At 45.4% G+C, this 24,316-nt stretch overlaps 6 protein-coding genes across 7 annotated transcripts; 4 read left to right on the top strand and 2 right to left on the bottom strand.

Annotated features, from left to right (window-relative positions):
* Nucleotides 1–4,367: 4,367 nt before the first annotated feature.
* Nucleotides 4,368–8,348, top strand: BCIN_08g04290 (hypothetical protein). The gene is made up of 3 exons (XM_001553993.2): nt 4,368–5,097; nt 5,260–7,402; nt 7,453–8,348. The coding sequence occupies exons 1-3, from the start codon at nt 4,944–4,946 to the stop codon at nt 7,592–7,594; spliced, it is 2,439 nt and encodes an 812-aa protein (XP_001554043.1). The 5' UTR covers nt 4,368–4,943; the 3' UTR covers nt 7,595–8,348.
* A 1,031-nt stretch (nt 8,349–9,379) lies between these two features.
* On the top strand, nt 9,380–11,987 carry BCIN_08g04280 (hypothetical protein). 2 transcript variants are annotated; one of them, XM_024694643.1, is made up of 3 exons: nt 9,380–9,728; nt 9,847–10,821; nt 10,877–11,987. In XM_024694643.1, exons 2-3 carry the CDS (start codon nt 10,348–10,350, stop codon nt 11,546–11,548), a joined length of 1,146 nt encoding a protein of 381 aa, XP_024550432.1. In that variant the 5' UTR covers nt 9,380–9,728; nt 9,847–10,347; the 3' UTR covers nt 11,549–11,987. The 2 variants fall into 2 exon arrangements, with proteins under 2 accessions (XP_024550432.1, XP_024550433.1); XM_024694642.1 differs by having other exon boundaries at nt 9,380–9,778.
* A 21-nt stretch (nt 11,988–12,008) lies between these two features.
* Nucleotides 12,009–14,958, bottom strand: Bcspb1. The gene is made up of 3 exons (XM_024694641.1): nt 14,718–14,958; nt 12,912–14,664; nt 12,009–12,855 (listed from the first exon to the last, which is right to left on the bottom strand). The coding sequence occupies exons 1-3, from the start codon at nt 14,883–14,885 to the stop codon at nt 12,302–12,304; spliced, it is 2,475 nt and encodes an 824-aa protein (XP_024550431.1). The 5' UTR covers nt 14,886–14,958; the 3' UTR covers nt 12,009–12,301.
* A 138-nt stretch (nt 14,959–15,096) lies between these two features.
* On the top strand, nt 15,097–17,721 carry BCIN_08g04260 (hypothetical protein). The gene has a single exon (XM_001553989.2). It carries the CDS (start codon nt 15,273–15,275, stop codon nt 17,430–17,432), a length of 2,160 nt encoding a protein of 719 aa, XP_001554039.2. The 5' UTR covers nt 15,097–15,272; the 3' UTR covers nt 17,433–17,721.
* A 9-nt stretch (nt 17,722–17,730) lies between these two features.
* On the top strand, nt 17,731–19,494 carry BCIN_08g04250 (hypothetical protein). The gene is made up of 5 exons (XM_024694640.1): nt 17,731–18,173; nt 18,274–18,511; nt 18,566–18,672; nt 18,726–19,117; nt 19,321–19,494. Exons 1-5 carry the CDS (start codon nt 18,012–18,014, stop codon nt 19,415–19,417), a joined length of 996 nt encoding a protein of 331 aa, XP_024550430.1. The 5' UTR covers nt 17,731–18,011; the 3' UTR covers nt 19,418–19,494.
* Nucleotides 19,495–19,498: 4 nt separating this feature from the next.
* Nucleotides 19,499–21,463, bottom strand: BCIN_08g04240 (hypothetical protein). The gene is made up of 2 exons (XM_024694639.1): nt 21,094–21,463; nt 19,499–21,036 (listed from the first exon to the last, which is right to left on the bottom strand). The coding sequence occupies exons 1-2, from the start codon at nt 21,170–21,172 to the stop codon at nt 19,718–19,720; spliced, it is 1,398 nt and encodes a 465-aa protein (XP_024550429.1). The 5' UTR covers nt 21,173–21,463; the 3' UTR covers nt 19,499–19,717.
* Between the last annotated feature and the right edge of the window lie 2,853 nt (nt 21,464–24,316).

Below are 24,316 nucleotides of genomic sequence, written 5' to 3'. Positions count from 1 at the left end.
AATAACCAAGCACGACCACGTTGGAATGCAGATAGGAAAGTAACGAGATGTAGTACTTGAAGAGGGGTTCCATACCAAGTAACAGTTGTCTAGGTAACAATCTCAGCGGTGAGGTTTCGTTCAGCTATCTACGGTACCAGTAGAGTTTGTAGTTGCATAAGTTAGATTGAATGTCTTGTTTGTGAATTGTACAATTTGGCCATCTTGCTAATCCCATTTTTGTGATAACGCACCTGGCGGTGTCGTGGGTGCATAGATTCCCATGTCGAAGTCGAGGTTCTGGATTTCTTCCCAACTAATCGGTGAAGGGGGTGCCACGTGAGCCGCCTGCTAGAACTTAACTTGGTAGAGGACCGTAACGAATAGCAGGTCTTGGTTCATACAAACATTGCTGGAAAAGTATGGGCGACTCCTTGCTATGGGTGATCTTATTCATTCTAGATGTTACCGGATAGCCTCCCCCGAATTGGCGGACTGAAAACACGAGGACCCAGAAATCCGTCTCCTGGATTTTTAGTACCCGTTTCTGCCGTGAAATTGTCTCATTCCATCCAATTTGATTGGATGTCAGTGCCTTGAAATAATCAAGGCGGACGAGGAGGGACATGGCAGACTTATATCATCCCTGAATATTCCACTCACGAAATGTGAAAAGAGACACCAGAAAGGATTATTTATTGCGTTTCTTTGCATAGGGAACCCACTGTCTCGGAGGGCATTGACCGGTGAAGGATGATTTCGGCATTGGATCCCAATTAAGTTAAGCAAGCCCGTGAACTTGATTGGGTGGAATGCTGGTATAGTCTGGTAGAAGTCATGGAAGGTTATCAAGACGGCTTCTATGCTTTCGATATGAGGGGCAGGAGGAGCCACACCTGGGCTGGGATCTGGATGTTTCTGCAGGAAGAACTTTTCTAAGTTTTCTTCAGTGAGCTTCTTCACCGTTGGTTTGTAATAACGATATGGTCCGATGCAGCGTCTTTCTTGAATCAGTTGTTATGAGCATTTGTCAATTTTGATAGGCCATTACGAGCCGTCCCGACTCGGGTGCTTTGGTGCTGTATGGTGCAATGGTGCCCTCATCACTGATTCATTGACCGGGTTTTGAAATTGTGCATCCAAATCACAAAGGAGACTTGGGTGGGTCCGGGGAAGCGTTCCTAGGACTAGGACCAAATTAGAAAGGAGTTTAATGCGAGTGGATGCTGATGATGGTTTGTTCGCGTACCTGGCATATCGTTTGGCCTCTAATCGAATGACGGGATCATCCATCAGACTAATGTCTATGTTGATCACAAATTATGATCTGGCTTGGATGGGCAGTCGAGCGTGAAATCATCATTGAATAGGACATGAAGGTCAACGCACACAACGCCCAAAAGAATGGAAAACAAACAGCCAGTAGCTACGGTAACAGATATACATTCTGACCCAATGGCAATTGGCCAAATATTGGAAACGCAATATTGATTATCATGTATGTTGCGATTAAAAGCAGCGAGGGTTCGTGGAATGGGTATCATGGCGGTGAGATCAAAAGCATAAAATACACGAAAGGCAATAACATCGACTGTACGGCGAAGAGGATGATAGTGGGCTGACAACGATTGAAATTCTGCGTTGTTCCTAACCAACATTCCCCGCTCCTGGGTAGAGGGGTAAGAGGAGGAGAGGGGGGATATTTTTCAGTTGTGCAAAAAAAGAGTACATGCGTGAGAAGAGAAGAGAAGAGAAGAAAAGAAAAAAAAAAAAAAAAAAAAAAAGAAAAGAAAGGATAATAAAAAGAATTTCCAAATTGGGGATTATACTTCGCGATAAGCAAATAAAAAATAAAAAATAAAAAATAAAAAATAAAAAATGATTTGATGTGGGAGTGACTTGCTTTTTCGAAGGTGTCCGAGGAGTCTGCAATAATGATAATCTGTAACCCTCTCTCTGGCAGACACATTTTTGACTTTTTCCAAGGTCCGCAGGTTCCAATGCCCCCCCCCCCAACCCCCAATGCCAATGTTCGATCGCGTTATTCTTAGATTTATTAAAGCGGGCAAGCCGAGTTGGGCAGTTTAATAATTTCCTTTGCAGTTGGATGGGCTGGGTAGACGGGCTGTGATGGCAGGCCTGTGGCAGGCCTGTGGCAAGCGGCCAACTGGTGGGATGGCTTCGTACGTGGGGTTGCAACTTACAAGACGATGAGAATCGAACTTTATTCGCCGTCAATTATCAACAGTTGTTGCGCTGTTGCGCTGGCAGTTACAGCCTTCGACTTAAGTTGGGTAGTCATACTAGTCAGCGACGTCAGCATTGTCGACGCTCATATCCCATACCGACTTTCGACGTTTCGAACGAGATAAGATGCTTGGGACCTATTCCTATTCCTGGGTACTGTGCCTAGGTAGTGGGAGCGGCCGTGGTAGTGTTCGAAGGACGGTGTACGGTGAGAAAGGGCGGGGAGGATTTATGTGGGAAGGGGGGTTGGATATAGGTTATGTATTATAATGCTTGACTCGTAAGATTCCATACAGCGAGCACTAGGCCGGTGGGCCGGTGGGCAGAGACCCAGTAGATCGTTATTAGAGAGCTTCGAGAGCTGGGTACACAGAGCAGAGGAGATGCGAACGGAAGAGAGATGCACAGTCTCGAGACAGGATATGAAATTCGATGTCAGCCGTGGAAGAACTGCAAATGCTATGAAATCCATGTACACGCCGTGGAAACACCATGGAAACACCACGAGTGCTGGGTGCTAAAAGGAAGTGCTGAAGATCTGATGCCCAGCACGTGCCTGGGTCGATGGGTCGATGGGATGGCCAGCACCTCCTCTCCGCCCTGGGCAAATACACCTCCACCTCCACCTACACCTGCATCATCCATCCATCATACATAATTACATCAAGGCCTTTGTCGCCCTCTTTGGCCCTCTTCTTCGAGATCCCATGATCACTGCCGTAGGACCGTGACCAGTCTCCCGATCAATTGAGGATCGAGAGGCCTTCCCACCTACCACCTACCACCTACCCACACCCACACCCACACACCATCCCTACCCCTAGCTAAAGGATGCAAAGTCAAAAATACACGCGACACCATGTACCAATCGCACATCGTACCTAGTACCTGCCTACCATAGCATGCCATACCTGCCTAACCCTCCCACCTCCCGTAGGAAATTCCAATCCCATCCCATCCCATCCCATCCCATCCTCTCCTACGTCCTACGTACCTACCATCTAAGCTTATTCGCCCGGAAACCCTCCAAGCTATAAATAAGAAATCGGATGGCAAGATCACAGATCACAGATCACAGATCACAGACCAGTGATCATTCATTGAACAGCAAGCAGCAAGCAGCAACGAAACTCGACTCTCCTCCAGATTTTCGAGTCCCCCCCCCCCCCCCGATTTCTCACCAACCACCTTAAACATTGCGAATTATGCAACACGCAACAGCTGAATGAAGTTAAATTGGGAAGTGCAGCAGTGCAGCGCAGCGCTGTGCAGCTGTGTGCACAGTTCAATTAGCTGTACGTACCTAGGCTAATCTTCTGATTCAATTGAACCCAATAGCTCTCTCCAACCAGCGCCGCTATTACCGTGCTTTTTATTCTTTTCGGAGAAGAAATTAAATGATACTCGGGACTAAGCAAAATAAGAACAAGATCACAATCAAAAGTAAACCCCCGGCATTGATCACTCAAAGGGGGGTGGCGGCGCGATCTTACTGCAGTAGGTATCGAGTATCTAGTATCTACGCTGCACCTCCACTACCACGTCCTTCCGACGCGACATGCCATGGTACGCACGATTCCTCCTTTTATGAAAATCCCCATCACACACCCAATAGGTAGGTACCTAACGCAGCATTTACACCAGAGGATGTCTGCTTTCCGGATTCGAATGCAACTGACGATGCTGGGAATAGGATGGAGGTTGAGTTTGGAGTCGAATCAGAACATGAAGGAGGAGGATCGCATTGCCATCTAGATACACATGTACACATATAGTTTGTCTATGTAAGGGCATAGAGGAGCACAAGAAGCATCTCCTTGATGATATATATATTGCCCAGCACCCAGCACCCAGCACCCAGCACATTCATCCAACTGAGAGTGCCTACTTCTTGCTGACCTGGCTGGCTCTCGTAACCCTTTTTTTATATTAAATCAACTTGAGAAGCTACCTCTGCCCATCTCGGCATCTACCTGGGTGTGGGTAGACAGGCAGGTCTCTGGAATTCCATATTAAATTGTATTGCGGAATAAGAGCAAGAGCAAGAGCAAGAGCAAGAACATGAACATGAACATGAACAAGAACGGAATGTGAACATAAACTCAACATAAATCGCCATCACGACCATGAATAATCTTTTTGAATTTTTTTTATTTTTTTGCATAAGAAATTCACGCTAGCTCGCTAACTCTGCGGGTTCTCTGTGGATGATCCACACCCACCTTCACCTTTCACTAAAATTCCCATCAGTCCCCCCTCCCCTCTCCCATCCCCTCTCTTTTAACAGCTTTCACCCCTCATTCATTCCATCATCTTTTCATCCAACACACTCTTGTTTTTTCTTCCAATTTTTATCAACCCTTCCTCCTTAGTATTTCGTGATTGTTATTCACACACTTAATTCTCATTTCGCCATCCCCTCGAGACACTGGTCCTTTGGATACCTCGATCTTTCGTCGACGCGACCCGTGGTTTTACACTCTTTCAACAATTCCACACGGCCTCTGCCATCGATCCGATACCCCAAATATCCCCATCCATCTATGACAATCAGACCACATCAAATGAACAATTTATACACCAAGCAATACACACTTTAAACCTTACGCCCCTCCTCCGCGAGTCAGTCGATATTCAACCATCGATCTGTGAATCATTTCGAAGCTTAATACCGAGTGCGAAGCGTGCAGCCAAGTCAGAAGAGTTCCTCGAACACGATGCCTGTCGCAGCCTTAAATATCTTGCCTGCGGGTGCATCATCCACATCAACAATAAGGAAGTCGTCCCTTGTTCCGGAGAAGAAGTACAAATGTCAATTTTGTAATAGAGCTTTTAGCAGGAGTGAACATCGTAGTAGACATGAGAGATCACGTAAGTTTTTGGTGTTCCTTGCACCCCCTTTAGCCCCCCCCCCCCCCCCCCCTCTTTGCATCTAATCGCGTGGTTGACTTATCAACCCTGGATTGCGAATACGATTACACCATCGCAATTTCATCGCGACAATTGAACACAACACTAACATCGTCGTCGCAGATACTAAGGAGCGTCCATTCAAGTGCATGAAGTGTAGAAGTACCTTTGTGCGACGCGATTTGTTGCTCCGACATGATCGAACCGTACACGCCAAAGATGGAGGTATTCCTTTGCACAGTGATGTAAAGCGACGTGCCGGCCCCAAGGCATCTGTTGTATCCGGCTCCGCCAAATCAGCCATCGCTATTGACGCATCGGCCCTTGAACAGATCGAGGCCAGTAGTGATGGGTTAGTTGACCTAGAGACTGCCGCTATGTTGATGACCGACCTTCACCACAAAGCTACCGCAGCAATGCGCAATGCAGGCGTAGGCCCATATGAGAATAGACCTGGAATGGCTTTCTCTCATAATGGAACTCCGCTCATGGAACCATCCGTCACATATCCTTCGGGGGCAATTTCGCTTCCCCAAGTCCCGTGGGATTCTTTCATGCCGCAGTCTGTAACGGAGCCAAAGTCTCATTCAATCACCTCGGGCGCTTCTGGTTCTCAAGATTCCCAGGCGTCTTATACAAGTGGTAGTACGATGCAACCTCATCCTAATCAGCTTCCACCCATCGTAAAACACAAGGCGTCGTCAAGCTACAATGGACTCGTCCCCGCGTTACAGTCTATGATCGATTCATTGCCACCGTCAATGGCTTCCACCCCCCAACTGTCACCAATACAGCCCCGTTCCGAAGCAGCAGCGATGAGAGCACCCCAAGTCACTGGCGACGAAGAACGCAACATCATCTTGGACAACATCCGAGGCCATGATAGTGAACGAGCAATTCCAGAAGGATTTCGTCTCCCCCCTTTGGCATCGTTGAACCGATTCCTTTCGACCTACTTCAGCCTGTTCCACCATCACCTACCTTTCTTGCACCCTTCAACTTTTAAACCAACGCAGGTCTCACCACCACTTCTTCTTGCTGTGTTATCCATCGGTGCTCTTTATGCCTTCGATCAAGATCATGCATACATGATGCACATTGGTTCCAAGGTTCTCGTAAACCAGTTCTTACAAAACAAGGAGAATTTCAGCTCACGTAAATGTCCTTTGTGGACCATGCAAAGCTCGCTTCTCAATATGATTTTCGCAAGCTGGAGTGGGGATCCAAAAGGATTGGAATGGGCTTGCTCGATCAAGAGTTTACTTGCCAACATGGTTGCTGGCAATCGTTATGAGCTGAAGCTTCGAACCGATGCTCGAGAAGGTGCTGCGCCCACCAGATCCGAATGGGTGGAAGATGAGGGCTGTCGACGAACGTACTATGCGGTATACATCTTCTTTGGCTTACTGACATTGACATACAACCATACGCCCGCTATCAGTTTCAACGAGTTTGAAGATCTACAGCTTCCCTCGACTGAAGCGATGTGGAATCTTAACGTTTCCGACGAAGCTACCTGGAAGGAACACCTCAAAGCTGCCGATATACCATCATTCATGGACGCTCACGATAACCTGTTCCAGGGTGAATCCTTACGTTACAGTGCTTTTGCAACTCGTGTTATGATCAATGCACTCTTCCTTGAGATCTGGTACCATAAGCGCAGCCCGGAAGCACTTCAAGATATGGTCTTGGAATTCAAGCTCCGTCTTGCATTGGAGACCTGGGAGAAATCGCTCGACCTTTGTGAACCGGAGATTGTTTCAGTGCCACTCAATGCCCCTCACAAAGGACATCCATTAATCTTCAATGCTATGGCCCTATTCCGCAATGCTAAGGCTCGTCTTGAGGTTGACCTCAAATCAATTCAAGAAGTTCTGAGGTATCACGACTCTTATGAAGTTGCTGCTGCTATGTCAAATGCTAGGGACAAGGTCAAGAGGTCCAGCGAGATGATCAAGGTCATCCAAGAATGCTACAACTGCATTGAAACTGCAGCCGTTCAAGGAATCCGTTGGGTTGCTAGGACGTCGGCTACCAACTGGAGCATCGAGCATCCTCTTTGTGGCTTGGATCTCATGGTCATCCTCAGCTTGTGGCTCTATCGCCTGGAAAATGACGAGGAGCCTCCAACTGAGGAGGAAACGGCCATGCAAGACAAGATCCGAGCCCTCTTTGACGATGATTCTGTAGGCTATAGCTCCAAGCTTAGCTCTACTGTCGCTCGTGTATGGGGTAGTATGCTTGACGAAGTTGTTGTTTGGGGGTAAGTCACAATGTTCATCAATCAATAAAAATCATACTAACGTGCTATAGAATCACAAAGCTCATGGGTGACTCATTCCGACTTCATTCTCAAGCTCTTGTCGGCTACGAGGACGACATGGAAGTGTCGGACGTGTCAACGCCCTCCATGATCTCTCAAGGAATGGATGACGCTGATGATAGCGTGTACTAAGATTGAGTTCTTTTTTAATGATTGCTATGATTTCCTTTTTATTTTCCTTGTTAGACTCGGTTTTGATATCCCTCATCTCTTTTCATCTCACACTATTGGCTTTGACGAGGGTCGACGGTTTATCTTTAGCATTTCCTTTTCCCTTTCTTTGCATATAGCGATTTTACTTTCGGATATTTATTTTTCATGAGCAAATCTTTCTCGGGGTCACGGGCAACAATACGGGGCTGGTCGGGCATACTGGGCTTTTCTTCACTTTCGTCTCATATATCATCGCGCTCTCGCGCACCTAATGTCTCTACACTCATACTCATGGCTGGCCCACTGGTGTTGCTTCTGCCCTTGTCCTATTAGCATTACCAATTTTTAATTGTTTTTGTTTCTCCTCTCCGTCATCCATTTCAGCTCAGATACCTTATACCTTGTTCGATATACATCTGGTTTTTTGAGTTTGTTTTTACTTTCTCTCTTCTTTTGCGCTTTCTTGGTCATAGTTATTTGCGAAATGTTTTGATGGATTTTATTTGCATGAAGGAGAGGCGGAAATTGGAATTGGTTGGTTGGTTAGTACTTGAGAAATGGCAACTTGGGCACGAAAGGTTTAATGTCACCCGATGGTGACTGGTGATTGGGCTGATCGGTGTATGTATAGATAGTCAGTATCTCAGCATTCTTGGTCTAATCGTAGCTTCTCTTGCAAAGCGAGGCGGTATTCCAGCGTCTTATCATTCAATGTTATATGTCTACTCCTACACCTTGTCTTCTGACCCTTTTTAAAATCAATGCGCAGTGAAACGTGACGTGAACAATAACCTACGTGGCGGGTGGTGAATGCATGAATCCGAGTGAGGAAGTCTCTACCATCTCTACAGCTCAGCTTTATCCGCCTTCCTGTTATGGTTGACAAACAATCAAATTGTGAGCCCTCGATCTTGTTCCAAATCAACGTAGAAAACATTCTTAGTTACAATTCTTAGTTACAAATGGTGATAATCGGAGATCTAGCATGCCGCCTCTACTTTTTAAATTCTGGTTGAGTAAGCATCTGGTGCTCATTGGATGCATTAAGCAGTCTCACAAAATGATGTCTGGCACCTGCACCTTGTGGTGGAAGTTATCAAGTCTAACTATTGTACATGTGATTTCAGCAAGGCGCCCGATGAAGCAAGAGTAGACAGGCGAGTAGAGTTTGAGGGAGTTTTAAAATCATCGCCCATCTCTGAAATTCGATCTTTTGTTTGTTGACTTTGTGTTTTTATCACAGCCCAGTAATAACTGAACGGCGACGAATGATGATAGGATTAGCTAGCCGTGCCTTTTCTGCATTTTATTTATTTTATGTGACATGTGGGATAAATGTTTCCTCTTATTTTTCGCCTGGTTCTGTTGGTGGACTGTGGGGGTAGATAGACGTAGATACAGGAGATGCAAGCTAGTACAGTAAAGTAGTAGCTAGCAGTCGGTTGTTAGTAGCTCCTAGAGTAAAATGCCAATAACAGTTGTTCATCCATCACCTTCATTCCATGGATGATTTCTCCTCTTATCTCATGAACTTCTTCCAAAGCGCTGCTAGAATAGAATCCAGGGAAACAGTGCATTTGTTACAGATGCGGGCAGACGGTTTTACTCAGTGCAGACGATGGAGCATTTGCAGACCTCTTTGTCTTCCATCGATTGAGTAGTGATTCAATCTGTGCAACATTGAGCCGTGTTGCCAAATCTATATCGTTGGATGAAACGCAGATTTGTATCACGTTGATCTTCAGCTCACCATGCAATACCTTCGAGGTAGGTTCACAGAATGAAGTAGGTGGCAACAAACACTTGCATACAAACGATAGATGATCGAGCGCCAAAGCATCAATCTTAATTGTATGCTGTTATGGGACCACAAGGAAGTGTTGCGTTAATGAGGGGACGGATATGAAGAATGGCAAGAGAAGGGAAGGGGAGGGAGAAGAGAATGAAACCCCGTGTGAGGAGTGAAGGCGGAGGAGGGGTTCGTTCCTGCATTTGACGCGTTGCGCTGCGTTGCGCTGCATACCTTACTAATAATTTAATTGTGATATAACATATAGTTACCAATTTCTTCATCGGATTCGCGCATGGAGATATCAAAGTAGGTACGCCGCCGGTAAGTCATCTAATCTTTATGGACGGGAGTAGTAAGTAGACAATACCTAGGTAGGTACATTCGTCTGCGTTCTCCCTCCACTTCTACTTCCAGTCTTGATTTTAACACAATCCGTTAGTTGATACACCATACGCTCTTTCTTCTTCCACGGCTCTCTTTTCTCAATACAGACTTCTATCGACTCACTGTCTCTTTCCACCAACCGCCTACTTTCTCCTCTCTTTCTTTTAAAATACTTCTTTCTTTAATAATAAACCTTCATCCTTCCGTTACGCACTGCTCACCATTCGTCGGTCCCTCATCTCCACAGCTGCAACGACAACTACTTCTTCAACCATCATGCCGTGGTGATCCCTCCATATAAGACCATCTAGCAAAGGCTATCCCCCAGCAAGTACAAAGCAAGCACTCCTTTTTTCTCCATTCGACCTTGTACTTTCTATCCTGTTCAGTCAACGGGTGAATGTTCACTTTCATTTCAAACGCAGTGCAAGTTTGCGATAATACTCCAACTTGTGCATCAAGAGAAGATACTTGTTTGTTTTCGTTGTACCACCAAATCCCTTGACCGCATACAATAACAACATCATTCACCGCAAAAGACCTTGTCTCATTTACAATGCGGGTTTTAAATATGCGGTTCATTCTCCCTATAGTCCTGTCTTTCGCAGGCCATGCGACTGCAGACTGTGAATGTGGCTATTCCTCTTCCATCGGCGACTCTGTGGAACCTTACATTTTTACTGACCTTATCGAGTCTGACTTCTTGCACATCCCCAACATCACGCTTGATACAGACTGGAGACGACAACAGTTTAATATGTCGGCTGCCGCTGGACGTGGTCCTTATGGTATGAACTACAGCATTGAGCAGGTCACGTCAAATCCTATACCTGATGAGAATACATGGTCTGGAGAGGGAGAATTTGGCATTGATCCTGGTGTACAGCTTACCGTCAGTGGAGGAGACCCTGCCAATGGATTTGTTCAGACTGCGGAGATGGATTCGGCCCGTGAAGATTTACTCTGGGGAACATATAGAGCTGCTATGAAATTGACCTTAACTCCTGGTACATGTGCTGCTTTCTTCTGGGTGAGTTCTTGGCCAAGCAAGTACATCTATAATTCAGGTACTAATTATGGTTTAGTACTTTAACGACAGCCAAGAAATCGATATGGAGTTTCTTTCTTCCCAGTTTAACGTCGACAACAATACATTCCCTGTCAATCTTGTTCTACAATCAGTGCAGTCAGTCCAAGCTGGTTACAACGCTGCTGTTACTGGCAACTATATCGTGGCAAACCTTCCCTTCAACCCCACTACTGGCTACCATGAATATCGCATCGACTTTATCCCAGGAAACGTCATATTTTATGCTGATGGACAAATCCTGGCAAAGATGAACAGCACCGCAGTTCCGACATCGCCTGGTCATATGATCATCACACAATGGAGCAATGGGAACCCTCTATGGTCCTCAGGTCCACCATCACACGATGCCGTCATCTCCGTTAGCTACGTGAAAGCCTACTTTAATTCCTCGGACCCAGTGCGCGAGATAGGTCTGATAAAACGATGCAAAGACTCTAGTGCTGAAAATGCCATTTGTGCTATTCCAGACCAAACTTCAGCCCCCAATCCGGATGGAAACAATGGCAATGCTTCAGCAAGGACATTTTTCTTCAGCAACCAAAAGAACGAGACGAATAATCAGACAGTGTACAAAAAGAGCGAAGCCACTACGGCGACAACCGTTGGACCTTACGGCTCGATATCACTTTTCCTTCTCCTTTCTATGATCGCCACCATCTTGCTATGAAAGTCCATTTTAGGCTGAGATAAGGCGTCCACTTTTTCGTTCGTGGGACTTTTCCTTGACTGAAAGCCCTACCAAGCATTTGATTCATGATTTCAAGGGAGATAACAGGAGAATAGGAGTTGAGGTTGACGTTGGAATTGCTTTTTTTAGAACCGGATGGGATACCCAAATCTTAGGAGGAATGGTGCTATTGCTTGATCATTGTATTATACAGGCGATGCGAGAAGCGATGGCTACGCGTAGGCATATTTGTATCAATCCAGCCCGGAGGGAACATGTAGATCAAAGGCCAGGAAAACCCGGCTATTAATTAATACGTCTTGCTTAACCGGGATACATAATACAACATATTTGACCGAACAATACCATCAGAGGGTTTTTGATCAGCCATGAGAATGCAAGCAGACTACCAAAGAAATAAATTGAATATTGAGGTTCAACGAACCTCTTTTATAAAGTTTGTAATATTTTAATTCAATCTTCCACTCCAGATTCGACTACCAACGATCTTTTAGGTGTCGTGATCTCATGGTACCATATCAATGGCGTAGCTCACATGTGAAAAATAAAACATAGGTAATCTCCCAGGCCTCTGTTTTGGTGCGCATTTCTTTCGTCCATAGTGTGGTGGAGCATGATATATCGATTATCAAGTATATTGTTATGTCCAAACACTAGTGTGAGTTTTCTTATTGTGTTGTACAAACACATCCCCATTCTCATTCCCAACATTAAACGCCTCTAATTAATAGATCACTTCCTCTTCTTAGCCGCTCTCTTGAGACCCCTAACATCCTTCTTCAGCCTAGCATCCACAATCTTGTATTTACCCTTAACACCCCTTGGTCTACCCGCAATTCCTCTATTACCACCAGTGGCAACCACAACCTTCACGTTCTGCTTTGGCTTCTTCTTTGCCGCTTTACTCATCAGCTTTCCAATACTATTTGCTTTCTCCTTCTCCGTCATGCCCTCTTCATCAGCTAACAGCGCAGACTTCTTCCTCAACTTTTCGAGTCGTTGCGCTGCCTTGAACTTCTTACGGTCTTTGGCTTCGCGGACCTTCTTGATTGGTCGAGCGTTCAATGCGCGGAGCTTCTCCTTGATAGCTGCAGCACCGGCAGCCGAGATTGGGCGATGTGGTTTATCGTGCTTGCCTTCGTCGTCGAGGAACCAGTCGGGAAGACCGTCACGGTCTTTGAACGCGTATTTATTGAAACTTTCATCGGCGAGGTCGTACATTGACTTTTGACCGGAAGCGATTTGCTGAGCGAGGGTCATAGCCTCGGCGGTGATGATGTCGATGTCTATGGGAGGCCATGTTAGCAAATCTTTAAAGGAACCAGAATAAGAAACCAAATACCTAATCGACCATCCTTTTTAGGTTCTTCATCTTCCCACTGTTCTTCACCTTCTCTGCGCTTCACGACTTCGAAACCATTTTCATCATCGCTGCTATCACTTTCTTCAGGCGCTTCTTCCATAATCTCGTCTTCTTCCTCTTCGATTACTCTATCCTTCATAAGCTCGTCAAGATCGGCTTGGACTTCTTCATCTTCCTCTTCGACCTCTTCCTCTGATTCCTCTTCGGGGATACCTCCAATATCCTTGAAGATATCTTGGTCAAAAAATTGAGTTGCTCTTTTCGAGAGTCCACCTGTTTTCTTCTCATTTCGTTCCAGATCAGTCAATAAAGACTGCTTCGAAGGCCCCTCGTCATCAGATTCATCACTACTGTCCTCTTCTAGATTGTCGTCGTCACTCTGTTCCTCCGCTGCTGAAAATCCTTCCCAGTCACCATCTTCATGCTCCTTTCTTGCCTTCTTGGCGCGGAATTTTGCATCGGCACTCGATTTTTGTTCCTGGTACATCTCATACATTGAGTCAAGCTCCCTGTCGAGTCGATCTTGCTCATCGTCGCTTTCGCTATCTTCCGAAGCGTACCCACCTTCCTCCTTTCTAGGGTCGGATTCTTTCAAAATCGCCATTTTTCCCTTCGCAATCTTGTTTGCAGCACCGGCCTTGTCTATTGCTTTCAGTCCAAACATAGAACCTTCACCGTTTGGTCCTGCTTGTTCTAAGCCAATATCTGTTGGTGCTGTCATATGCAACTGCATCCGAACAATCTCTCTTTGCTTCTTTTCGTTCTCTCTTCTCTTCTCGCGCTTTTTACGAGAGCTCTCCTTCTCGCTCATAGCCTGTAGTTCCTCCTGGATCTTTAACTCTTCATCCATATCTTCTACCTCGGCCACTTCTTCTGGCTCCGCCTTTGCGCCCTTTTTAGTAGCAAATCCAAACTTTTCTCGTACTTTCAAACGCCATTTCAAAAGGTTTCTGAATTCTTTTCTTCCAAGCACCCTTAGATCTGCACAGTCGTTGCGAATTTCGTCGGTTGTCTCTGGCAGCTTATCCAGTGCGGCCAGAGCCACATCACCATTTGGTGGCTGTACAAAACTGAGTCGATTCATGCTACCAAGAATGGCAATGGGATCGGTTGTTTGTATAAATTCGCTGGCAGGAATTTCTTTAAATTGTGTCATATTGTCATCCTCATAACCATCTCTCTTCCTTTTCTTGATTTCTGGATTGAAAACCTTGGCTTCATTATTAGGTGTAGGATCCGAGAGTTCTGCGAAAACATGTCGAGGGTCGACGAATTTGGGATCAAGATGCTTTGGAGCCTTGAATCCTTGACACACAACGAAAATTTCCGCGGAAACATTTCTGGAAGAGGGAGGCTTCGTCGCTTCGACCTTGGTGAACAACTGATTGAAAACCCAGAGTAAACTGTTGTAATCTTTGGATCTGAAAACTTTTGTGACAAAGGTACCGCCTGGCGCAAGGAATTCCGTTGCAAGCTTCAAAGATTGGAGAGCCAATTCGGCCTGATTGAAGGAATCCTGAACCCAAGCAGTACCGACGTTGGGAGCTCCGTCGTGCAACACTGTATCTGCCTTCCAGGACTTGAAATGTGTACGAATGGTAGCGCGACATTTCTCGGTCGTAATATCGCTCTGGAAAGTAATAACTCGAGGAATTGGTTTAATGGGAGAAAGATCAACACCAACGATCAAACTGCTCACTGGCATTGTCTCTGCTGCGACTTGACACCATGACTATCGCATTACAGGTTAGCAGAATCCAGACGTATGTTAAAGAATATACTCACTCCGGGAGCAGCGCAAAGATCCAACAGAACTTTACTCTTCTCCAAGAAGCCATATTTTTTATTCAATTGAATCAATTTGAAAGCAGCTCTGGCTCTGTAACCCTTTTCCTTGGCAAGCTTGTACCATTTGTCAAGACGACCTTTACCATGCTTCTTCTGGATACCCATGATGTCGGGTTGTGACGAAGATAATTACTTGGAGACGTGAGAAAAGTATATGCCACTCTCTTAATCTCCCATCAATGAAGAAATCAAAAAAAATTCGAAGGGTTTGTTATCTCCACGTGATATTGAGATAAGAGGTAGAAAAATGCATCTTGGTAGCGTGATCCATAAAACGCGAACCAGGGATTAAGTTTAAAGTGGCACACGTCCAATAGATGCATCTCGCGTCTCTGCCGTGGCTATTTCGCTTTTATTATTTTATACTTCTACTTCACAAGACACTTGACAACTCGATATGCGTATGCGCATGCTTTTGTATTTGCAGTTGCGTATTTCTTGAGAACAACTTGTAAATCTTTGATTGTTATTTTTTTTTTTGAATTTGCCATTATGTCTCTCTCACCTTCATCCCATTCTATGGATCTGCCATCCTCTCCCCCGGACATGCCCATGGGTTCTCCTCAGCTTCCAAAGCTCCCCCCTTCGAACAGAATAGGAACACCGAAAAAGGAACGGCGACAAACCTCAATTACACCGAGAAGATTCAGGAAATTTTTCGACAACAAGGCTGCCACAATGTCAATGTCTTCACCTTCCGGCCGAGCCCTCAAGGCGTTAGTCAACAATCGTCAGGAAACACAATCCAGCCCCTTAAAACCATTCGACAACATGGAAGATCTTCCAGGCCAGGAAAACCAGGACTCGATTTCAATGCCTAGAGAATTCAAGAGAAGAAAGACGGCTCATAGTGATGTCAGTGCGGGTATAGGTTCAGATATTGCTTGCTCATTCAAAGATCAAATTCGATATGGACAATCACATCATGGTGCCTTGAAGATAACTTCTTCGTATCCAAAATCACAATCGATTCTTGAAGATGTTGAGGAAGAGGGGGAGGAGGGGAAATGTGTTAATGAACCTATCTTGAGTGAACCGTTGGAGCGCATTGTTCCCTTCGAGAATCGTGGTTTGAGTGCAAGACTATTGCAGTTGAGCCTGGGCACTTCCAGATCGAGACGACCCAATCTAGCATACGCCGTCAATGATTGGCGAGACGAGACTGCATCGTTTTACAGTAGGCCGGAAGATGTGAGCCACACTTCGAGTCTCTTGGGCGGCAGGGACAGCATACCATTTTGCAACGCCGGTCTGAATACGAATTCTCTAGTAGCAATTGGTGACGATGAAGGACGTGTTAGATTAGTAGAATCGGAGAAGAATGGAAAGCCTTCGTTCAGCAGTGTATACCTCGGCTGGCAAGTCCATAAGAACGCGATCATCGATCTGTCACTTTCCGACGACGATTCTTTGATAGCAACGGCATCCGGAGATCTTTCCGCCAAAGTTTCAGACATGACAACACAAAAGCCAATATGTATCCTTGCGAACCACAGTGCAACATTGAAACAAGTCAGATTTCAACCGGGAGCGAATAACAAGAATGTGCTTGCCACTTCAGGTAGGGATGGTAGTGTTCAGATTTGGGATTTAAGGTGCAAGGGTGACGATGGCCCAATCATGGAGATGCAGAAACTAGCAGGTGAAAGCCTTCCACGTTGTGGCAATGTAAATGGCATTTTGGATGCTCATCACGGCTCACATTCGCATGAACCGAAACCCACCGCAAATTCGCGCTCTCTTTCCGCTGCCAAGAAACAACGCATCGGTGATATATCCGTTACGAGTATCCATTTCTTACCACCAGGTCAAGAGCACTTGTTGCTTACAGGATCAGAATCAAATTCCATTGTTAAGCTTTGGGATATCCGTAACTGTTCCAACAAGCGGAAAAGCAGTCAACCAGTTGCATACACGAAACAAATCTCTAGCCATGTCGGCAATCGTCCTTTCGGAATCACCTCTCTCAGTATGAGTCACGATGGAAGCAGGTTTTACAGTGTTTGTAAAGACAATGTTGTTTACGCATATTCAACCTCTCATCTTATTCTCGGCCATGCACCTGAGTTCGGAAGTGGCAATGGAAAACGAACAGCTCAACGGGCAGCCCAAGAAGGCTTAGGCCCGCTCTATGGATTGCGACACCCTTCTTTCCATGTTGCTAACTTTTATATTAAGTCTGCGATTCGCAAACCTGTCAATGGCAACTCCGAGCTTCTAGCTGTGGGTAGCAATGATGGGACTCCAATTTTGTTTCCCACCGATGAACGCTACCTCGGCACAAAAGCTAATACTTCTATTCCACTCGAAGGCGTCGCTCAACAATCCCGAACTATGAGCTCCACGTCATTGTCGCGATCTGGAAGACTTCATTCAGCTCTTTGGGAAAGTAAGAAAGACGCTTCAGCAGAAGACCCAGTGCCTATCTATACCCATGGAACAGCGCTGATAAGAGGGCATGCAAGAGAAGTGAGCTCGCTGAGTTGGACAAGCAATGGTGAACTTATTTGTGCCGATGATGACTGGAATGTTAGATGTTGGAGAGAGGGGAGAGACGCTAGAGATTTAAGAATGGGTGGGGAGACTGGGGGAAGACGGTGGGGCTGTGGATGGGCAGATGTAGAAGAGAATTATGACGATGAAGACGAGTAGAATATTGGGCAGAAACCGATGCTTTCGGGAGCAAAGAGAGAGTTTCTTTCAGCGTGGAGTCAATTTTGTGAAAGATTCGTGCTTACGAGTTAATTACGAGGAGCATGAGTTGCATTGTTTGTTCGGCGTAACAGGTATACCCCAAGGGCCATTATAACTCAGTCACGACGCATTAGGCGATCAGTATATTTTATGTAGCACATCAGGTTTTAACGGTAAAGAGTCTTATTCATAAGAGTCAATTAGGTAGATCAATTTTTACCAATCATGAATGCCTTTATGATCTTCATCTACTCTAGATGCCAAGGAGCCCTCCTCTGCTCATTTCTTGGCCTGTGAAATTGTCAAGTGCGTTCGAACGTACAAACAAATCGACCTAGAATTATTATGTCAGGCTAAAAAATATGAAGTTATTGGCGATGATATGAGATTTATTGAGATGATACTTTACTGGCATTGCATCCAGCACAAATTTTCTCCACATCAAAATCTTTCACTCTTCAAACCCACGAGACCAAATTTGGCAACATCACCCTTTCACTCATCGAACGACTAATAATATCATCTTGAAGTTTCAAGATGAACGCCCTTCCGTCAGATCCAATAACAGACTTGTTGACTACGTATAACGAGCTCAACTCATCCACAATAACTATTCTGGATGAGGCACCTTCGGCCCTCGAATTTATGCGCTTCGTCGCCTTGAACCGGCCATTCATAGTACGAGGCTTCGCTTCGGATGTAAGCACCCCCTCTAGTCCCCTTTTCTCTCATGATATACCTACCTACTCCGTATATTTCAATGTATGCGCGTTTCATATGTTAACGCTCAATACTCCAGTGGAAAGCAACATCTACTTGGTCACTGTCTCATCTCAGATCTACACTCTCGTCACATGAAGTGAACGTAGCAGTGACCCCCCACGGAAATGCCGACTCTCCTACCCTAAACGACGACGGAGAGTTGGTTTTTGTCAAGCCTTGGGAGGAGTCTCAATCTTTTCCCGATTTCGTCGATTTTGTCTCGCAGCAAGAATTGCACGAGAGAAACGAGGAAGAAGTGAGATATGCGCAAACACGTAAGAAACCCTATCTAGCATGCAGCTACTATTCACTGGTCTAAAATCAAACAGAGAATGACAATCTTCGCAATGAATATTCTTCATTGTTCTCTGATGTCGAACAGGACATATCCTTCGCTAGGATAGCACTCCAACAAGATCCCGATGCCATCAATCTCGTGAGAATCACCTACTCTCTCCTTCCTAGAACCATATCTTACACATGCTTTAGTGGATAGGGAATTCGCATTCCATCACGTCCCTCCACAAAGACCCTTACCAAAACATTTACGTTCAGATTCTCGGACAAAAACATTTTACTCTACTTCCCCCTCTCTTTCACCCCTGCATCAATGAAGTACCTCTTTCGTCCACCTCCTACGTCCGTTCTACGTCCGACCCCGCCACCCTCAATATCGAACCAGATTCGCCCTCAGTAGAGTTGCCCGTCGCAACCTGGGATCCAGATGTGCCATCCAGAAACCCTACGAAGTACTCGCATCTCGCTCAGCCAATGCATGTGACTTTGGAGAAGGGAGATATGCTGTACTTACCAGCATTGTGGTATCATAAAGTAGGGCAAAGTTGTGGAGAGGATGGCATTTGTGTTGCTGCTAACTACTGGTATGTATCATTTTATTTGACATGGGCTGTCCTCTCATTCTGGTAGTTTGCTAGGTGGAAGAGCAATTGCCAAGTTTGCCCACGGGATGTTGGCATATCACGCTGCCAAACTTGATCGAGGTCATCCCTATTAGAAACAGATAGCTATAAATATTTAATACCAGTAATTGTAAAGAGAGACTTGGCTAACAATTACATCATAGGTACGACATGGATTTCGGGGGAAGCTTTTGGCCTTTGTGTAATTTCGTTCGAAGTGTCAGCTTACAAGACGAAGCGAAAAGAGAAAGTACAGCATAGCTTGATTGGAAATAGATTCAGTCTTTTCGTTAAAGTTTGGGTATGCACGAAAAGAAAGTGGTGTGCGAATAGAACCAGTGTTGAAAACGATCAATAGGGGTATCAAATTGTAGTTATCCTAAAAGAGTGTACTAAGTACCTATGTACAGAAGAAAAGAGCTGTCTACTCATGACCATAGCCATTATACCCTCATTCGACTTACGGCTCTGAGCCAAACGCACCCGTGAAAGTTCTTACCTCTTTTGTAATGTCGTAAACACATCCCAAACCATGCAATGTGTATCCCAAAAAAGAATCTATTACACAACATAATACCAAGCTGCAAATGCTGCTGTCAGTGCTACTAATGGTCCTCCAAATGTTAAGAGTCCAACAAATAGGCCTGTCCCAGAAATTATACCATTTTCTTCTTCTGACATTCCACCCTGTGTGGGAGGAGAGATTATGGAATGCTTTCTTGCTAGAGGTCTTACTGTACCAGGAAAGTCATCTTTAAATCTCACCAATTTAGCCATGGGAGCTTCAACGAATGATGCATAGAGACTTGGCTTTCTCTCCAATCGTTCTTCTTGAGTAGAACTTTTCTCTTCTCTCATTTTTGAAAGGCGTTCCTGTGTGAGATCAATACTGCCCCGCGCCATGTTCAGAGGTTTGTGTTCCCGATGTAATCTTGTGGAGCCTGAGGATTTAACTGTCTCCAAATGTTCTTCCGTAGTTCCACATACTGAATCTAGTTCAGAAACCATCATAACCATGAAGGAGAATATTGCTTGCGCTTCTTTGATAACGTCGGCCTTTTCGCCATCTGTTAAGAGGACTTCGGCTTCTGCTATTCGCCCTTTAAACTCGCGTTTAATATCTTCGCCATCCTCATCCCCAACAAAATCGAAGAACTGAAGACCTTGTTTCTTCATCAACCGGCTACACTCGGAGCGTGAAAGCCGACGGGCAGAGGGGCGCAATTCTTGTTCGGAATCCTCTTTGCTGGAAGACTGGGAGGGCGCCGATGTTCTGGTAACCCCATAGGGGCGCACGGGAGAGGGGTCTCTTTCCCAAAAGTCTTCCAAGCCACCCGCCGATTTGAGTGAAGCACGAAGATATCGACCGCCCGAGAACAAGGCCATATATAATACCCACGCATATGCTAACAATACATGTGGGTTTGTTTGGACAGATTTCTTTGTGTGTGCAATGAACTCTGCTAGCCGTCCATCATTCGAGACTGCCTTCAGTTGCTCTTCAATTTTATGATCGGGGGTTCCAGTCAAAGTGCGGATATCGGCTCGAAGGCGTCCGGATCGCAAAAGACCAGGAAGAAGGAGGTGCGAAAGTAAAGACTGAGTTCTTGAGCAGACTTTCGATGACTGAGAGTCCAAAGAGTCCGATCTACTGCCGGGACCGTCAGATTTTGTTTGTTCATCGTTGAGAGATAGTGGAAGGCAGGGTGCGTCTATAATGGCTTGCCATAGTGATTCGAATGTAATGTAGATTGGCGCAATGTGAAGGATGCCCGAGACATAGATGGACGGATTCGTAGTGTATGGAGGGAGAGCGAGGGGCAAACGAAGGAGAATTAATTTATTGAGCTGAGAGTGGACAGCTCGTGTTGCAATATTGACTAAAAGTTGTTAGCTGTGATATACCAAGATGCACGACAGAGCATTTTTTTCCTCACTTTGTTCGGATAAGGAATGTTGATCCGATGGGGGAGCTTGGAGCGGATGGTTGGAGTTGACAATGTTAGATTCAGCCATAGGTGCGATTTCTCATAGCGCGAATAGCAAAACAGGAAGAATGTCAGAAATATGGCACGCAGGAAGGATTTGATAAAGGGGAGCAAGAGTAAATAGGTATAGGACGTTGATATCAATAGAGAATGTCTGAGAAAACAGAGGTGGATGTGGATAAGAAAATCGGTGGTCTGACCTCGTCACTTGAGCCTTTTAATCATTCATTCCCTATTTGGAGCCTGCCTACTTGCCTGCCTACGTTGTTCTTAGTCAATACGGCAAGAAGCCACAATGAGTCAAGCCGCTTTGATTGTCTTGAGCGGCAAAAGGAAAGAGACGGAGAGGGAGAGGGAGAGAGAGAGAGCAAGGGAATGGCGCTTTGGTGGTGGGACACGAAGAGAAGGTGCTGAGTGGTTTCCATCCAAATCATGGCAGTGCGATGGTGGAATTCTATTGGCCGTGACGGAAAAACAAACATTTTTCCCAAAAGTAAATATTGATGCATAGGCAGCGTTGAGTATTGATATGCAGCGCCGGTGTAGATGATGAAAAATGGGCTGCTGGTGTGCTGTGTGTGTGCTTACCCAGATAAGCTGGAAAAGTCAATCAGAGCTTATACGAGCACATAAAAAGATGAAAATGGTTGTCGCTACCACGCAAACAGCTGGAGATGTTCAATTTGCGGTCTGATGGTTATGTTGATGTTGTGATTACGAGCAACTTATCGTCTTACCACTTACTTTTTCCGGGGAAGACATGCCTGGCTCCTGGGGCAGGCAATGTTGTGCTATGGTAAATCGAAGAATTCCCCATGTCGCCTTATGGGAATTTGCTTTTTGGGGTTTCATATCGCAGATTATGTTACTGTTACAGTCCTATCTGGCATCGTGAGCCCGGTCGCACCATCATGCACCCGATCCACGACTCCAGCTGAGAATATCGAGAGATGTAACCTTCGCACAGCTGGCCACATACCACACGAGCATATCTATGTTTGAAGGTAGGGAGGCGGGAGGGTAGGACTGGTCGGACAGTAACATTCTCGGCAGAAAAATACAGAATTACCCGATGCCCTGGCAAGTTTTGTCGACCGCAACGGGGACTCATCGACAGGCAGGATGAATTCATGTGTTCAATATGGTCATCTATTTCAAGACGTCTATCTTTGGGGACGCAGGGCTGTCGGTTTCTGTGTCCTTCAAGCGTCAAATCACCGATCCCTTCTTGTTGGTCTTCGTGTGGCTACCGTGACTACCTCGGCACAGCTATGTATGTTCTCGCTTGTCTGAACATGGAAAGAGTTTATCTGACTCCAAGCGTGTACTCGTATATATGCAGTGCAGCATAGCAATTCAAGAAGGGCACCTTCTTCGGCCCATCAATTCCCATATGTGATTTCGCTGATTTGGGATTTATACACGCGCTGAGCGGTCTGCATTACAGTTAGCAGTTGCAGTTATCGGAGAGCCAGGATGCCGAATTACCCGTGCATCATAAACTGGAAGTATTTCTTCTCCATCAAAGAGACGGGCACTTGTCAAGGCGAAGAATTTGCCCTGTCAGTTCGATAAGTAGCGATCTACTTGACCTCGTTTATAAAGTTCTCTTACTCGCAAGTATCTCAGCCTTATGGTAATTTCTGTAGAATACCCATGTTGATCGTTCTTTGATTTGTGATTGACTTTCTGCGGGGCGCCTTAGTCCCGTATCCGAAGTTAAATCCATATCGAGCGCAAACTATTGGGGGATGAATAGTGTCATCCATACCGGTCATCTTTTCTATTGCAATTGTTCAACAGTGACCGTTAATATATATCCAATTGCCAAGGTTATAAAAAAGGCTGCTTGGAACTCTATGGGAAGACTAGATTTGCTAGCCAAGAAAGCCTTACCTGCACGGCTGTTATGACAAAGGAGCCATTCGCTACTTCATTGACTCAAATTGATATCAGTGGTCTCATTGAAGAAGACCGATGCATCAATTCTTTCTGTAACTTGATTCCAAAGGACGAAGAGGGCAAACATTTCATTGAACAGCGATACCGCCAACGCTGGGGACCCCCAGCCCCCGCGGCAGGGAAATTCGGAGGCAAAGAAATCATAGCCATACGAGAAAACATAGAACATGATTGGGAGTCAGCAAGATCTGAGCAACTTGTCCATTCGAGACGAAGACGAAGTCATGATCGGGATCTCCAGGCTTCTTGGTAGCTTTAGAATGAGTGACAATAGCTCGATACGTCCTGGTGTACCAACAACTAAAATCGGACTTTATATACTCGAAGACTGATACAGAAGAAGCCTTTGCGTTCGATTCTGAGCCTTTATAACTCGGTCTCGTGGGCAGTGATTAAGGTGCGAGCTTACCATGCGTCTACATGCACAATCTCGTGGCAAGGACTGATCCAACTTGAACTTGCAAATCATACTCGGTTCACCAAGTCTACGACTTCCAAGCTTAGTTAGCACAAATTTGTTTATGAAGCTAGCTGGAGCACATAATGCTACATCCGTATTAGAGTGAGCTTTCAAACACGGAGTAGCATTGACAGCCAAATTATTACGGTCGCCTAGTAACAGCGGCGAAGGCAATGAATGGTATGATGACAGTATTTGACAGTGAGGTTAACCCTAGATGAATTGATGGAAACCATTGTCGGGAAATGATGATCAGGTTGGTATTTGGATAATAGTACCTGATTCCATGGGGGCGAGGAAAGACAATCAAAAACAGACTTGCAGTAGGGTATGGAGTGGGATAGGATAGAGTACGTAGTTGGAGCAGATACCAGCAAGGTGATTCAAGGGATAATATGTTCATAGATAGGCGATCATGGAAATCTCGAAACAAGTGGATGAACAAGCCGAGCAAGCCCAATGGCCTGCATTGCCGAATATTCAGGGATTTTAATGAGAATATCAATGATACAAAAGCTGGAATGACAGCTTCAATGCACTAAACTCGTAATATAAATCATGATGGCATGTATGTCGGATACGGATACGGATGAGAAATCAGAGATCATAGGTCACAAACACATTTGTCAAGACAAGCGAATAATGGGGGTCAACTTGTAGGTGTAAAAGATTGGAATATAACAAGAGTACATGGACGACTTCGGATGGGTGCTATTAGAGACAGAAATGCTGAGACTCATGCGGAATATC

Source organism: Botrytis cinerea, chromosome 8 (assembly GCF_000143535.2).
Source record: "Botrytis cinerea B05.10 chromosome 8, complete sequence".
Classification (NCBI taxonomy): domain Eukaryota; kingdom Fungi; phylum Ascomycota; class Leotiomycetes; order Helotiales; family Sclerotiniaceae; genus Botrytis; species Botrytis cinerea.
Note: the sequence above shows the minus strand (reverse complement) of the source record. Positions and strands in the feature narration are given on the sequence as shown.

Bases quoted from the DNA above. Each gene is read 5' to 3' on its own strand.
- BCIN_08g04290 (XM_001553993.2), top strand. From the start codon at position 4,944: ATGCCTGTCGCAGCCTTAAATATCTTGCCTGCGGGTGCATCATCCACA. The intron at 5,098-5,259 runs GTAAGTTTTTGG...TCGTCGTCGCAG, and splicing joins TAGTAGACATGAGAGATCAC to ATACTAAGGAGCGTCCATTC. The intron at 7,403-7,452 runs GTAAGTCACAAT...AACGTGCTATAG, and splicing joins GACGAAGTTGTTGTTTGGGG to AATCACAAAGCTCATGGGTG.
- BCIN_08g04280 (XM_024694643.1), top strand. From the start codon at position 10,348: ATGCGGGTTTTAAATATGCGGTTCATTCTCCCTATAGTCCTGTCTTTC. The intron at 10,822-10,876 runs GTGAGTTCTTGG...ATTATGGTTTAG, and splicing joins CATGTGCTGCTTTCTTCTGG to TACTTTAACGACAGCCAAGA.
- Bcspb1 (XM_024694641.1), bottom strand. From the start codon at position 14,885: ATGGGTATCCAGAAGAAGCATGGTAAAGGTCGTCTTGACAAATGGTAC. The intron at 14,665-14,717 runs GTGAGTATATTC...GTAATGCGATAG, and splicing joins ATCTTTGCGCTGCTCCCGGA to TCATGGTGTCAAGTCGCAGC. The intron at 12,856-12,911 runs GTATTTGGTTTC...GGCCTCCCATAG, and splicing joins TAAAAAGGATGGTCGATTAG to ACATCGACATCATCACCGCC.
- BCIN_08g04260 (XM_001553989.2), top strand. From the start codon at position 15,273: ATGTCTCTCTCACCTTCATCCCATTCTATGGATCTGCCATCCTCTCCC.
- BCIN_08g04250 (XM_024694640.1), top strand. From the start codon at position 18,012: ATGAACGCCCTTCCGTCAGATCCAATAACAGACTTGTTGACTACGTAT. The intron at 18,673-18,725 runs GTGAGAATCACC...CACATGCTTTAG, and splicing joins ATCCCGATGCCATCAATCTC to TGGATAGGGAATTCGCATTC. The intron at 19,118-19,320 runs GTATGTATCATT...ATTACATCATAG, and splicing joins TGTGTTGCTGCTAACTACTG to GTACGACATGGATTTCGGGG.
- BCIN_08g04240 (XM_024694639.1), bottom strand. From the start codon at position 21,172: ATGGCTGAATCTAACATTGTCAACTCCAACCATCCGCTCCAAGCTCCC. The intron at 21,037-21,093 runs GTGAGGAAAAAA...AACAACTTTTAG, and splicing joins ACATTCCTTATCCGAACAAA to TCAATATTGCAACACGAGCT.